The 15373-nt window shown below is 39.8% G+C and overlaps 1 protein-coding gene across 5 annotated transcripts in view; it reads left to right on the forward strand.

The window, feature by feature from the left end:
* RYR1 (ryanodine receptor 1) overlaps positions 1 to 15373 on the forward strand; it is a 1245571-nt gene that overhangs the window by 744105 nt on the left and 486093 nt on the right. For all 5 annotated transcript variants that reach the window (XM_085625233.1, XM_085625235.1, XM_085625236.1 and 2 more), the window contains exons 61-63: positions 4402 to 4451; positions 6845 to 6905; positions 7848 to 8086. In XM_085625233.1, the coding sequence (XP_085481359.1) occupies positions 4402 to 4451; positions 6845 to 6905; positions 7848 to 8086 (350 nt within the window). The remainder of the gene's footprint in view (positions 1 to 4401; positions 4452 to 6844; positions 6906 to 7847; positions 8087 to 15373) is intronic.

Below are 15373 nucleotides of genomic sequence, written 5' to 3' on the forward strand. Positions count from 1 at the left end.
TTTTTATTAATTAAACATAAATTACTTCCCCCTTTATCCCATAAACCCCACAACCCACACCTAAATGTAATTACACAATTTCCATATTTAATTTTCAAATAATTGATTAATACTGATTTACAACTAATTATTAATTTATTAAACATAAATACTTCCCACCCTTTACCCCTATAAACCCCACAACCCGCACCTAAAATGTATTACACAATTTCCATAATTAATTTACAATAAATTAATTAATATAAATTATCTAATTATTAATTAATCACAAATTACTTACCACCCTTTACGCCTATAAACCCCACAACTCACACCTAAACAAATTACACAATTTCCATAATTAATTACCAATTAATTAACATTTATTTACAACTAATTATTAATTAATTACAAATAGATTACTTCCCACCTTTTACCCCAATAAACCCCACAACCCGCACCTAAAACAAATAACACAATTACCGTAATTAATTACAAATAATTAATTTGAATTAACAACCAATTAATAATTCATTCATTAGAAATAAACTACTTCCCACAATTAACACTATAGAATCTCAAATAAATAAATATTAATAAATAAAAATCATCAATAATGTATTACAATTACATTTTTTCCCACCCTATTCCCCTATAAACCCACAACCTGCTACGGAACTAAAAAACACCAAATGTTCTTAAAATAAAATTGTGTGTGTATATATATATATATATTCACTGAAAAAACCATAGGTTTCACACACGTTATAGTTAGGAATTAGCATTTAAAAAACCTTGCAAATTCACCGAAAAAACCATAGGTTTCACACATGTTATAGTTAGCTGGACATTTTACTCATAAAAAACCAATGAAATTCCCCCGTTATAGTTAGTGCAGGCAACTATAACTCACGCGACCGCAATCCTCTGCTGATGCTAATACTGTATTTAGACACTTATTTGCCCATGTCTTTTTCCATTAAATTTTAGCTATACATATATTACAAATATTTTTTTTTCATAAAGACACATATGTCATCAGCAGAGGATTGCGGTCGCGTGAGTTATAGTTGCCTGCACTAACTATAACGGGGGAATTTCATTGGTTTTTTATGAGTAAAATGTCCAGCTAACTATAACATGTGTGAAACCTATGGTTTTTTCAGTGAATTTGCAAGGTTTTTTAAATGCTAATTCCTAACTATAACGTGTGTGAAACCTATGGTTTTTTCAGTGAATTTGTACGTTTTTTTAAATGCTAAGTTACTTTACGTTGTTCGTGGCGTGCGCGCCCACTTAACGCAGTTCGTTCCGTCCGAAAAAAACTAAAATTTAATTTTTGGCCTTGGGGGTTCTTTTGGGACACCTTGAACAAGGCTAGGTGGTTGGGAGCTGTCTAACCTGCCCCTTTACATGTTTTCACCCTTTGTTTTTCCTCCCCCCCTCAGAGTGCGAGAGAGAAAATGGCGGCCGCCGCTTCCTGGTTTCGACCGATTAGAATGTTTACTAAGATCTAACAGCCAATCAGAATCGCGCCCGCGCACGGCACCGTACGCGTACGGTAAGCTTACCGTAAGCGCACGGTAAGCGCACCGTAAGCTGCCACAGATATATATATTGATTTAAATGCTATTTTCTCAGGAACTACTGAACAGATTTACACCAGACCTACAAAAGGCACTTCCTTGACCTGTAGACTACCTCTCTGCCAAATTTCATGTAACTCTGTTCAGCCGTTCGGGCTGTAGCTGTGTCTAAAGGTCCTATGGAAAAATGCATGGGAAAAACGCGTTTTGGGACCCCCCTTTTTTCTCAGCTCCCCCCGAGACTTTCAGGGTAGGAGCGGAGTGTAGCGCCCCATTAGTTTTGAAAATTTCGCGAGGATTCGTCGACCGGCGCCAAAGTTATTCCAAATAGAATGTTGCGGTTTTCCTATGGAAACAGGGTCCTAACTATAACTACCTACTGGCGACCGCCAGTAGGTATATATATATATATATATATATATATATATATATATATATATATATATATATATATATATATATATATATATATATATATATATATATATATATATATATATATATATATATATATATATATATATATATATGAGAAACAGGGTTTGCCTTTTGCGGGAAGCACTCGCTGGAGACGTGGTTCCATTCAGGAGCTGCTAGCACCTCAAACACATGACAGTCTCTTGCGACGCGTTTCGGGCCATCCCCGCCCTTCTTCCATGGCAAAACTGTTAATTTGTGGGTCAAACACAGCTTCCAGTACATCCCCCAATTTAAATGAAAGTTACGCCCATGTGTGCCGGCAGAACACACACGCCGTTGCTAAGGATTATGGGACTGGAAGTTTATTAAGAGTAAATAATCCATGTGGACCTGTTCAACCCTCTCCAAAAATTTTAAACATAAGTTCTTTTTAAGGTTCGAGTGTATCACAGCTCCCCATTACCAGGCAATCACCAGCTCACGGAATCAGCTGTCCCAATAAACAGCTCCGGACCCGCAGGGGTATCGCGGTGGTGCTGTCCCTCGACCTGGCGGGCCGAATTATATGAGAAACAGGGTTTGCCTTTTGCGGGAAGCACTCGCTGGAGACGTGGTTCCATTCAGGAGCTGCTAGAACCTCAAACACATGACAGTCTCTTGCGACGCGTTTCGGGCCATCCCCGCCCTTCTTCCATGGCAAAACTGTCAATTTGTGGGTCAAACACAGCTTCCATTACATCCCCCAATTTAAATGAAAGTTACGCCCATGTGGGCCGGCAGAACACACACGCCGTTGCTAAGGATTATGGGACTGGAAGTTTATTAAGAGTAAATAATCCATGTGGATCTGTTCAACCCTCTCCAAAAATTTAAAACATAAGTTCTTTTTAAAGTTTGAGTGTATCACAGCTCCCCATTACCAGGCAATCACCAGCTCACGGAATCAGCTGTCCCAATAAACAGCTCAGGACCCGCAGGGGTATCGCGGTGGTGCTGTCCCTCGACCTGGCGGGCCGAATTTTATGAGAAACAGGGTTTGCCTTTTGCGGGAAGCATATATATATATTATAAAACATAAACAATACTTATACAAAAAAACATACATCAGATGCATTTAAAATATAAACTAAAATACATATCACTAATTAAAAAATTTATATTTTAAACAACTATATTTTTGCAAACGAAATTAATGAATTCTATATTTCTTTAAACTATATTTCTTACCTTAAACTCGATATTTTTGACCACAATATTCTTGCTGTCAATATTTCTGTCACAATATTTCCAACTCGATATTTGTGTAAGCCGACATTTCCAACTGAATGTTCTGTCTGAATACCGTCCCCAAAACATCTAAAATGGGAATGAAATGGGAATATTCATGGAATAATCATATACAATTAGTACTAATAGTCAGCAATATGTCCTTTTTAAACTTTAATTGGGAATTGGATGTTTCAGGGTGTTTTTCAAAGGCATGTTAGACTACTTAAAAGAGTACTTCTCTATTACTGCTTCCCATATTCACAAAGGCCTTTGTGAAGCAGCCCAGATAAATGTATGTGTGACTGGTGGATGTACTAAATGGTCTAAACCATTGGTATCATTCCAAAGTATGGTTTAAAATAAAATGTTTTAAAGCATTAATGGAAGAAAATACCATGGTGCAAATGGGATAGTTCCACCAATTAAGCATGACAAGTTCATATTATTTATTAGATGCAATCTATAGGTTTCCCGATCAAATTCTTGAGACATCTTAGCCTTTCATGCTTTTAAAGTTGAGTTGTGTACTTAAAATGCCTATTGTTTGCAGTGCTATTAAGTTAATGCAATGCAATCATTAGTGATATAGGTACAAAAAAAAGGCAGTAAATGGACTAGAGTGTTGTAAAAAAGGAAATCTCTCAAATCATGGTAATATAATTGAGTACATTAATCTTGATAAAGTCTATAAATAGACATTACTCTATAGAGATGTCAACACTCTTTTGGAAGTTCCAGCACTCCCCACAAAATACAGAAAATAGGATTGGACAGCACCCTCCTTGCCATGAAAGCACTTTGAGATCACACAAATTGAACGACGGAGAATCCGCTAGGTATTATAACTTTACCCATTTAAAAAGGATATTGCACTGCATTGAGCACTTGCATTTATCTGACGGATGGACTCTAAAAAACAAGCGTAGGCAATTTATCAAGGTAGACCATAGGGGATGTGTATTTATAGCTCCATCAACACTTTCATATACATGGGAATGTGCATGTTTTCCTATGGGATGGTCTTCTGATTATTCTATGCTGTACAATCTTTCAAAATATTTACATTGTCTCTTTATCCATCGCTTCTCCATTTACTTTTCTTTTCCTTTGTCTTCTGCCTTTTCTTCCATATGCTTTTTGCCTTTAGCATCTTCTGCAAGCTCTCTGCTCTGGTTCGGCACCGAGTCTCTCTTTTTGGTAAGCATCCTTTTCCGATTGTGGCTGAGGTGTAGGATGTATTTCTATACCCCCATCCCCGACCCCTTCAGGTACAAACACTCCTGGTGGAAAAGCATTCTTCCTGTCCACTTTGAGAGTTTAATCTCCCACTGTTGCCTGTTCTTTTCTTTCTCTGCTTCTTTGTTCCTTTGCTTATCTCCCTGGTTAATGTTTCAACTTGTACCATTAAGATGATTGTGTAAGGCACAAAGTCTCTAACTTATGGGCATTCTGTTGTCTAACAGTAGGAGAGACAACTTTTTTGCCAAATTTAGGTTACCTGTATGAAGAGCACATCCATGAACATCACATGGATTAGGGTTTTATTTAAACTGTGAAAAAAGTTAATTGGCTATTCATGTTGGTGAAAAATACCTATGCTTGTCTTTGCCAGTCTGAAGCCATTATACCCTGCTCTAACAATTACATAAAGTTCATTGATCTTGACTTTGAAACATTATTTTCCTTAGGTGATGCTCAGGAATATATCCTGGGTCCTGGGACTCAAGCATCAAAGTTAATATCAGAGTTGCGCTATGATTATTGCCATTGACTGCTGATTCTCAAATTCAGTATCATCAACATTGACTCAGCATGAAAATATGCGGTGTTTGCACACAGGACTCTGCTTCAGGGTCATTAGTCCTGTTTGATGCTAGAGTTTCATCTAAGTGGTGCATAGTCTACATAGGTCAAGGTCAGAAACATGAAAAGCCTCATGCCTAAACCATAGCCACTTAACTGGTTGGCTTCTAGAGCAAAGTCACAGACTCCTTTTCACCTGGGCAAACCATGTACATGCTATTCTGTTGAAGAGGTATTTCCTTGGACTTTGGTTTTAGACACCAGTATGCAAACTGGCCTATGCACCATTGCTGTGCAAGAACCTGGACGCTCCCTCTGCCATGGGTGTATTTCAACCTGCCAAAGGCTCCAGTAGAAGGCATGCTTCCTGCCCCCTACCGCTGCTTTTTGGATCATAAAAGTATTGTTGAACATGGACCAAACCCATAATACCCAATCCACACTATGGTCTCGTGAGAAAACTATACACAAATGTCTAGTCGAATTAATATAAAGGTTGACATATTGAGATGGTACCACTATGTGTGTATCAATTATATTCTTGTTAATATTACCAAAATTGTGTCAATGCTCAAAAAGCCACTCCTTTCACAAATGTTCTCATATTCTTAAGAGATAACATGATAATAATTAAAGTGCAGATGGTGCAGTGCTAATCGTGATGAGAAATGTTTACAGTTTGCCATAAAATTACAGTAACATCAAGGCATAGTCCTTATGAGACCTATTCAAATAAGGTTGGGTCAAACCCTCTACACTGCATCTAAGGTTGTCATGTGGTTAGAACTCACATAAGTATTACTCCTACAAATTTCTTAGGATCTTCTGAGCTACTAAAAATTAACACGCTTCCCTTTATGTTACTGTGATTTTATGGCATGTTAGAAACATTTCTCAGTGCCATGACACGGTGCCATCTGCACTTTGAATATTTGTATGTTGTCTGTTACAAATATAACGAGCATCTTTTCGAAATGAGTGGCCTTTTGAGTATTTATTGACACTCTTTTGGTCTTATCAACAAGACTATAATTGATTCACTCACTGAGGCGTAATCAGAGTATGTCAACTTTTAATTAATTTAACTAGACATTTGTGGATTGGATCAAGAAGACTGTCTATGGGTTCTGGAGCCTTCCATTTTAAATTTGAAAGTAAACAGTCAATGGGAGTCCTTCAGTCTTCAAGAATGGAATTCTAACACATGATTCTGTTTTCAATTGTTTGTCTATAGAATGTAAAAATGAACGTTGAATTCTAAAGGGAACAAGCAAGTCTATTAGAAACGCTAAACTCTCTTCAGAGCTTTGCCCAACAGTTTCACTCTGGCTGGCCTGCATCAGATGAAAGCTGCCAAGCTTTCTCATCCAACAAATCTGCCTGCGAAATAGAGATTCAATTTATTCTCTCAGAAGCAGAGTGCCTGTAGAGAAGGAAAGTAGCTTTCCTGATCGTTTGACTAAATATATACTTCAGGTCAATGTCTCAAACGGTGATTTTGGACATCTTGTGCCCCAACAGACTACCATAATTAAGAAAGTCAAAAAATAAAAATAATAGGTTTATGAATAGACCTCTGAGGGTGTGCTGGCAGGATGAGTGTGAAGCTTATGATCATTGAATTGGACAGTAAGGCTGGGTGAGGTTGAGGGCAGTGTGGGAAACCAGGAGTGAGGTAAACCTTTGGGTGCAGTCTAATGTGAAACCTTTTAGAGTTTTATGCTCATGAAATAGCAAGGTGAGGTCAACTATGTTTTAGATGTTTTCTTTCTGTCATCCTCTGCTAGGAACTGATGCTGGTTCTGTTGTGAACTGCCTTCATATCTTGGCTCGCTCTTTGGATGCTAGGTAAGAGTACATATGAAGAGTTTTCCCACCTCTGCCAAACAAATAGAAAGGGTAGAGGTGCTGTGATTTATAAGATTGAATAATTGCTCATTGTTTTGTCTGTCATTGTGAATAATCCATCCATCTCTTACCCAGCCACCCATCGCCTATTGGCTTATTTCATCACCCTTCAGTCACAAAACCAGTCGCTTCATCAATCTGTCTATAACACATTCTCTCACCAGCCTTCCTATTGTGAAGGCAACAATTAATCCAACCATTGACCATCTGTTATGTACATCATTGATTTGACTCGCAATCTGAACATCTATCTGCCCATTTATTGATGCATCCAGACTTCAGTCTTCTATTTCATCCTTTCATCTGACTATACATCCTCCTATCTATCCATCTACATATTCCATTCCACCCACCTATTAAAATGAGTCAATTAATTTACCTACCCTTTTGCCAGTGTGTCAATTCTACTTCCATGCATTTCTCTGCATCTTCTTGCTAATATAACATTGCCCTAACAGGAAACCAACTTTCTGTTGATCGAAACTGGCCTTCATTTATCAAACTATTGTTCCACTCATTTATCCTTACATCACCCCGTCCCTACTACACTTCTTAATGGAAAAGTTGAGATTAAGGAGGGTATGAGACCACCAGACAGTGTCAGAGACCCTTCTAGGAGAGAGATAGATACACTCAGAGAGACCATTGCTCAGAGAATCCATATCAGCAGAGGAGAGCTACTCAGCACAAAGGGTGTGAGATCTTGGAAAGAAAGTCCTTTATGCAGAGCTGCAGAGAGGGAATAAGCCTATGTTAGTAGGTGAGATACCACAATAGAGACAAGCCTCATGAAAATACTACTATGCACAGAACCTCTTTCAGCAAATCTCCTACTGCTCTACAGAGAACAATTAAGTATGTCCTTTATTTTATTTCTTTTAGGACAGTGATGAAATCAGGTCCTGAGATTGTGAAGGCCGGTCTGCGCTCCTTCTTTGAGGGTGCCTCTGAGGACATTGAAAAAATGGTGGAGAACCTGAAGCTGGGCAAGGTGTCACAGTCCCGTACACAGGTTAAAGGAGTGACACAGAACATGCACTACACAACAGTGGCCCTCCTGCCTGTCTTGACGTCCCTCTTTGAGCACATCGCTCAGCACCAGTTCGGAGATGATGTCATACGTAAGAGACTGAAGGGGAAAATGTGGGTGGAGGATCTAGCTGGGACATAAAAACTAGTAATGATTCTGCTTTTCAATGATAAACTGCAGTCATTTTTATCATAAAAGGACTTTCTAATTAAGAACTTCATTTTGTGTGTACTATATAGTTTTTAGATATCACTAGGTGTCAGTCTCGGTTTAAACAAATTCTAATTACGTACATACGGTGCCAGGTGATGTCTTGTATACCAAGTGGTGTGACTCTGCATTCTTGGAAATGAGGATTCTTTAGTGTATATATGTAAAACCTGATGACATACGTTCCCTTTTTCAAACAACACAGATGTGAGTACTTCAGAACTTTAGCAGTGAGTTTTACAAGTGATGTATTCTTTAATCAAAGCATTTTCTCCTGTTGAGCTGTCTTGAGTAATAAGGCTTAAGTAGTTGTAGGAAATGTGCCTGGAATTAGCCCACAGACAACCTCTATAGCTACTTAACATGGTGCTTGGGATTCGAGTACAATGCCTTCATTTTGAGTTGATACTTTTGTATGGGAACTGTGTCCTATGGAGTCTATATGCTGACACCATTTGATGTACAGATGCAGTCCACTTTCCTCAGACATGGGCCCTCAGTAAAAATAGGTGCATATCCAGGAGCAGCAGTGACTTTTCTACTACAAAGAGGTATGTCTGGAACTGACAAAAGCAGTACTTATGACCCATGCTGTTGATGTTTCCTATGGGAAAATGTTCTCTCCTGTTAGCTCATATGTCACAGGTTTGAACGGTGCTTGCTTTAAGTTTTTTGCTTGGTAGATACTGGTTTTCTTTACTTTCCTGTGACTCCAATCAAACCAAATATCTTCCTTTTCAGATGATGTATCAAGTTGCATGAATGACAGAGCCTGTGGTGTTACTGGAATTGCTTACTTTCATTCTGCAACTCTGGAAAGTGAACTTCATTGTCTCTTTTTAGTTGTGAACTCAGGCAGTTATATGGTTACAGAGCACTGTCATTCAGTTTTAGCACTGCCCAAATTTGTTGTGTTGTGATTGGCTGACAGTGCTACAGTTCAAAAGGCTACTATATAAATGTTTAATAATGTTTTCTACAGTGACATTCCACATTTCCCAGAGTGGGATATTCTTTGTGCTAGTTGAACAAATTCACCTTGAGTTCTACCTAGGCACTTCTGCTGACTAAAGCATATCCCAAAGTGAAAGTTCTCCGACACTGGATTCTCTCTGCAATCCATAAACAGGGGGAATATCTCTACAAATGTGTGGTAGTCCAGAACACCATTTTAAAAAGTGTTTTTTTACAAAGAAGAAATGCCTATAAAAAGGCAACATTTTACATAAATGTTTAGATTTTAAAAAGCAAATGAAATTAGCCAAAATAATACTGTAAAGCATTTGGCTGAAAATACTACTATCCTGGACCCTTTCTAAAATCCCAAAGCAAAGGATACATGTAGCCTCTAATACGCTGAGAACACCCTATGCTAATGTAACACTGCACCTTTAAGGAATTCCAAAGACCGTCAGCCGCACCATCATGCGGTGCAGGGTGAGTGAGGCAGTTCATTTTTCCAGCTCCCTTAGAAGGATCCCTGAACACTGCTGCCTTTCTAAGGTTTTTTTGGCTGAAAACCTTCATTTTCTGTGCAAATGTTTAGCTTCATTCAGTGCCTTTTTCATTTTCTTTTCATTTCTGCATTTTTTTGCACTGGGTCCTTTTACTCTGTTCCCTTTCTTGAGCTGTTTTCTCTTGTCCTTTTCCTTTAATCAACCATGCCAGCTCTTAATGACCAGTGCCCCTGATGTGGAGTGAAGAAATTCAGGAAGGATGAAAACAATGTTTGTGCCGTCCGTCTCCCAGATTACCACTCCATCACGAGATGCAAATTCTCACTGGACATGCTGGAGGAGGATTGTCTTGAGGTGAATTTGACTATTCCGGCTCATGGTCCACCTGCTCCAGAGGGGCAAGCAAGGTTTCACCCTCCTCTTCAACCTTCGGTGTGATCAGGCCTGACTCCTCTTTGGGACCCTCATGCTGCATCTCAATTAAATGGCACTACCACTCCTGGTTTACAGTGAGGCATACAACTTCAAGGCATTTAGTGCTGAGGTGCCCAATGTCAAGACACTTCTACATCGAGAAGTCTGTCGTCAAGACATTCAGCGTCGAGACAGTCAACGTTCAGGCAGTCCAAATTGAGATTTTCAGGAGTTTTCCTGTCAGTGTCTGGTGGCTTTTCCTAAGGGAGTTCAGTTTCAGCGTCAAGGGCTAAAAGTGCTACGAGGGATTCTGCTGTTCATTATATGGTGGCGAGAGTCCAGATGCCGATATCCAGCAAGGAGGTGAGAGCCTGTAGATGCATTGTTAATGTTCTCTTTTCTCTGAAGCCACAACCCACTGCTAAAGAGCCCCTATCAGCCAATGGTGTAACATATTCTCCAGCAGACCAGCGGTGCGGTGGGACCCAAGCTCCAGGGAGCCCCCTCAGCACAGTACCCTGGCCGGAGAGCTCCTGATTCAGTCCAGAGGGGAGCCCTCCACTTACCTTGCATGGGGGCTGCCTCATGTTTTGCTACGTCACTGCTGTCAGCACCCTCGGTAGATGGTTACTCGCAGCTTCCTAGAGGTCAAGAGGTTACATTTGGATTGCCTCCTACTGAGTCTAGCTTTCCAAAGCCACCTCTACCTGTTCCTTAAAAGATGAAAGCAAAGAATCACATCCGTTGCAAATCAAATCGAACACAAGCCTGCTGATAAGAAGAAAATGAAGGACTACTATCCAGGCACTGCAGGACGTTAAGTTCTGACAGGTCCCAGAAATTTAGATCCCACTCCTCATAGAGAATGGCCATTTCCTCATCAGGCTCTAACACTAGTAGGTTCTTAGTATGATCTCCAAACTCGTTGCCTCATAGAGTTTTTCCTGTTGATAAAGTGATCTCCATTCACAAAGTTATAAACAGAGTAGCTAAAAAATTGAACATCTAAATATCCGCTACAGTTTACAGAACTTCCATCATCTTTTAAATGCTACTTCCAGAACCGAACGTAAGACCCATAGTAGCTCTGATTTTGCATCTCTTGGAATCCATGACTCCAGCTTCTATAAAATGTCTTGACCACCGTCAAGAGAAGATAGACAGACCACCAAAATAGGATACCTTTTCTTAAGAGTAGCACCATCTCCTGACCCTCTCTTGTCCATCAACAGGAAGCGCCACAGTGCCATTGGCTGTACATTAAGAGGATGGATGAAGTAAAGAGATACATTAGAGATCTGTGAACCTCTCTGGATGGTTTTATTTATTTGGAATCAGAAGGAGACTATAGAAACCTTCATGACGTTGCCATCACTTCAGAAAAAACTATGTGAAGAAAAGATATCTGCTGATCTGACACCAGGATGTACGGTAATAAGTGTATGCGTCAGCAAAGCTATGTGGTACAGTTCATGGATAAGGTTGCTTCTTTGACCCCTCATACCCAATTAAAAATTCTGGGCATGCCTTTTTCTGAATCTTTTCTCTCTGGAACTCATGCTGCTAAAGAGCTCCAATGACTGACAACGGTACTCAAAACCTTTAAATCAGTTGGTTTGGCAAATAAAATATTTTTTAAGGTTCAGTACAAGATATATGGTAGGGGTCAACAATATTCCCATACTCCCTTTTGGAAAAGGCAACAACATTAACAGTGACAGGACCAACAGCGACAAACATAGTTTTATTAAAGGCAGAATTCTGAGGAAAATGGGCCCACAAAAACCTCTCAAGGAAGTATGAAAGACCACACCAGTGAAACAATGACTTCCTGTGTCTATCACTGCTGTGCATCAGTGGCGGGATATTTTCAACCATTTTAAGGTAACAAAAGGCAATTGGGTGTTAAATATCATCATGCCCATTAACAAAATCAAATGATATAATGCTCTCCTTCTTTGCCTTCCTTTCATGCGAAGGTTTTGAAGACAGCTAGACATGCAATGTATGACTCAGAGGTGAGATCTCTTCTTCTCAATAGAGCTATGGAGAAAATGCCCAAGTTACAGAAGTAAAAGGGTTTATACTCTGACTAATTGTGATCCAGAAAAGATGTCAAGGCCTGCAGTTTTGTTCTATTCCGGGTCCTTGAATCTTCCAGATAATGGGTCAGAAGGGAAAAGTTCTGCATGCTGTTTTTTCATCAGTTAAATACTCGTCATCACCTAGGCTATTGGATGTCATCAATAGACCTGAAAAATTCTTAATGTGACATTCCCATCTACAAAACAAGTCAGACGTTTCCCCATTTTCAAATATGACATATTCATTATCAGTATCATGTTCTCCAATGTGTCTGAGGTCAAGAGTAATTTCCGAATTAATGGAGGTAGTAGCAACAATGCTGCAAAAGGGAACATTTAACTATTCCTATTTGTACAACAGGTTGTTGTTAAGCCAATTCTGGGTTAAACCTTCAATAAGACACAGAGACTATCATGTCCCCTCTCTGTGGCATGGGTCTTCAGATGAACAAAATCCATTCTATACCCAGTACAAAGAATACTTTCTTAGGTGTCACAAAAGAAGCACTGCAAACAAGAGTTTCTCCTTTGGAGTATAGTTTGTAATCTATATATTCAAATGTTGTTTATCTTAAAGCAACTACATCCCGATAAGTCAGACACATTTTATTCCTTCTCTGCAGCATGGCATCATGCATTTTTCTAGCTCCCAATTTCAAACTACATAGGCACCTCTACAAAAATATCTGAACGGCCATTGGTGTCAGAAGTTTGGAGATTGAGAAGAGATGATAATAGTTAACAGCTCTGCCACTTAGACTCTGAGGTGGGGGTGCAATAGAGTGAACATGCTGCATTGAATCTTATTCCAGAAACCTCATATCTTTCTCAGTAGTCAGGGATGCGTTTTTGGAAGGCAGGGGAGCCCATATGGGGATCTGTCTGCCCAGGACATTTGGTCATCAATGGAGAAATTGTAGCAAGCTAGAATTGAGGGCTTTTCATCTAGCTTAGAAGTCTTCTCTTTTTTCAGTTTCTGCATTGACAATTCTGATTCAAACAAACAACACTACAAATGCACTATATCAACAAATTGGTGAACAGGTTTCAGTATCCTGTCAAGGGAAGCACAATTGATCTGGTACTGGGCTGTGGTGTGGAACATTTCCCGTGCATCAATTCACCTCAGTTTACAGAAGCACAAATTGCATGAGCCTTTGCGGGTATCTTCTAAAGAAACACAAATGTGTGTGACATCACAATATTCTGCAGAACAGAACATCTTTTATGAAAGGGTACTCCACAAATAAGATTGTTAGCTACATGGGAAAACACAAATTGTCATGCCTTTGCTTCCAGATTACCAGAGCCCCGATCCATGGGCAGTGCCCTTTTGATAGATTGGTCAAAGACATTTGCTTATGCTTTTCCTCCCATTCTCCTGCTCCCCAAATTTATCATCACAATGGTGCTGTGTAAGGAGACAATGATCTTTATTGCTCTAGATTGTCCAAAACAGTGGTGTTATCTGGATCTGCTTCACCTGTCGCCTCACCTTCACAAACGATTTCCCCTCAACTCAATCTGCTTTCCAAAATGGCGAACAGAATTTTTCATCTGAGCATGCAGTCGCTGAACTTTAACTACATGGCTCCTCATTTCTGTAGTACAGCCACCTTAATGTTCCAGATGAGGTTCTGCATATGGTACATTCAAAGAGAGGTGGACACAGCACTTGCCAGGAAGAAACTGAATTGCGTAACCTTCTTTAGTTAGCAAAATCTGGCCTTAAGTTGCTTCAACCTTACTAGAGACTTCCACTCAAGTTGAATCTGCTTGATGTTGGGCAGAATATTTCATCCCAGCGTGCACTCACTGAAGTCAGCTTCCTGGCTTCTCTGTAACTGCAGTACGGCTACATGAATCTTCAAGATTACTACATGAAGATCCTGAAAGCAACAAAAAGTCTCTCATGTACTTCATTAGGCCCTGGCAGTAAACTCTGCTTCGTTTGTGGAGTTTTCTGCCCTTCGCTCTCCACGGAGCATGTGGAGTTCCTAAAAACTGGAGTAGATTCCCCGCTTGCCAAGATTATGTTGGCGAGTGAAAGCGAGGAAAATCCAGTGCTAGACTACCTCCCAGTGAGATTTCTCAATGCGGGCTGTCGCTGATGGTCACCACTGCTTGCGTTGAGAAGCCTTCCATTCACGTTGAGGAAGCTACCGCTCGTGTAGAACTTCTACTTGAGTGGCAGAAAGAAGCAGCTCACTCTAGCGCTGCGCGTGGTGCCGTTCCTGCTGATTTTACAGCGCGGGACAAAAAACCAGCGCTAAAATCAGCGCGAACAGCATGACATAACGCACTCCACTGCTTACTGAACTCTGCGTAACGCGGCGGTTGTTTTTTGTCGTAGAACTCCATGAACTCCGCCCAGGCTTAAACTTCATATGTCTTCAAGAGGAAGAGATTGTGTGCATGGTGCATGCAAAGACTGTTAGACTCAAGAACTTGCCAAGAAGAGACGGTATTACCTTATTTCGGTGCTGGCCTTTAGTTCTCTACTATTAAACTATTTGGCTGCCATCACTGCATATAGGAAGAGCATTTCTAAGATGTCCTTTTTCAACATTCTAGTGAATAAGCATTTCTGGAGGTTCAAAGGAAAGTTTTTCCCCCATCAGAAGGTCTCTCTATTTTGGGAAATCAACATTGTTATTTCCAAACTATTGATCCCCCTTTTGAACTTAGGCAAGTCAGAATAACAGTACATTTCATCTAAAATGCCTTTTCTTGTATCTGTGCCATCGGCCAATAGGGCATTTGAGCTTCAAGCTCTATCCTTGGAGGAATTGCAATTAGTTTTACAACCTAAGGATATTTCCTTAAAAATCCATCCTTCTTTCCTGCCCAAAGTAATTTTGAATCTTCATGTCAACAGTCTCCCTTCAAGCTTTCTTTCCTGATACATGACAGGTAGAAAAATCACTCCATAAACTTGATGTGAAAAGGCTCTGAAATACTACTTGGATTACATCACAACTGTAAGACAAACCAAGTAGCTATTCACAAATGATGGCACTGCACTGTCTGCACCGGCTGGGCTTCATCTAAACAAATCAAAGCTAAATGGTTAGTTTATTATATAATTACTTTGTTATTAAAGCATAACAGACCCTTCCTATGGTACATTCTATTCTGTACGTGGAAAGGCAGGTACCTTGAAGAGAAATTTGCTGATTCCAAATATTTGCAAAGGTGCATCCTGGAGATCTG

This window comes from Triturus cristatus, chromosome 9, assembly GCF_964204655.1.
Source record: "Triturus cristatus chromosome 9, aTriCri1.1, whole genome shotgun sequence".
NCBI lineage: Eukaryota > Metazoa > Chordata > Amphibia > Caudata > Salamandridae > Triturus > Triturus cristatus.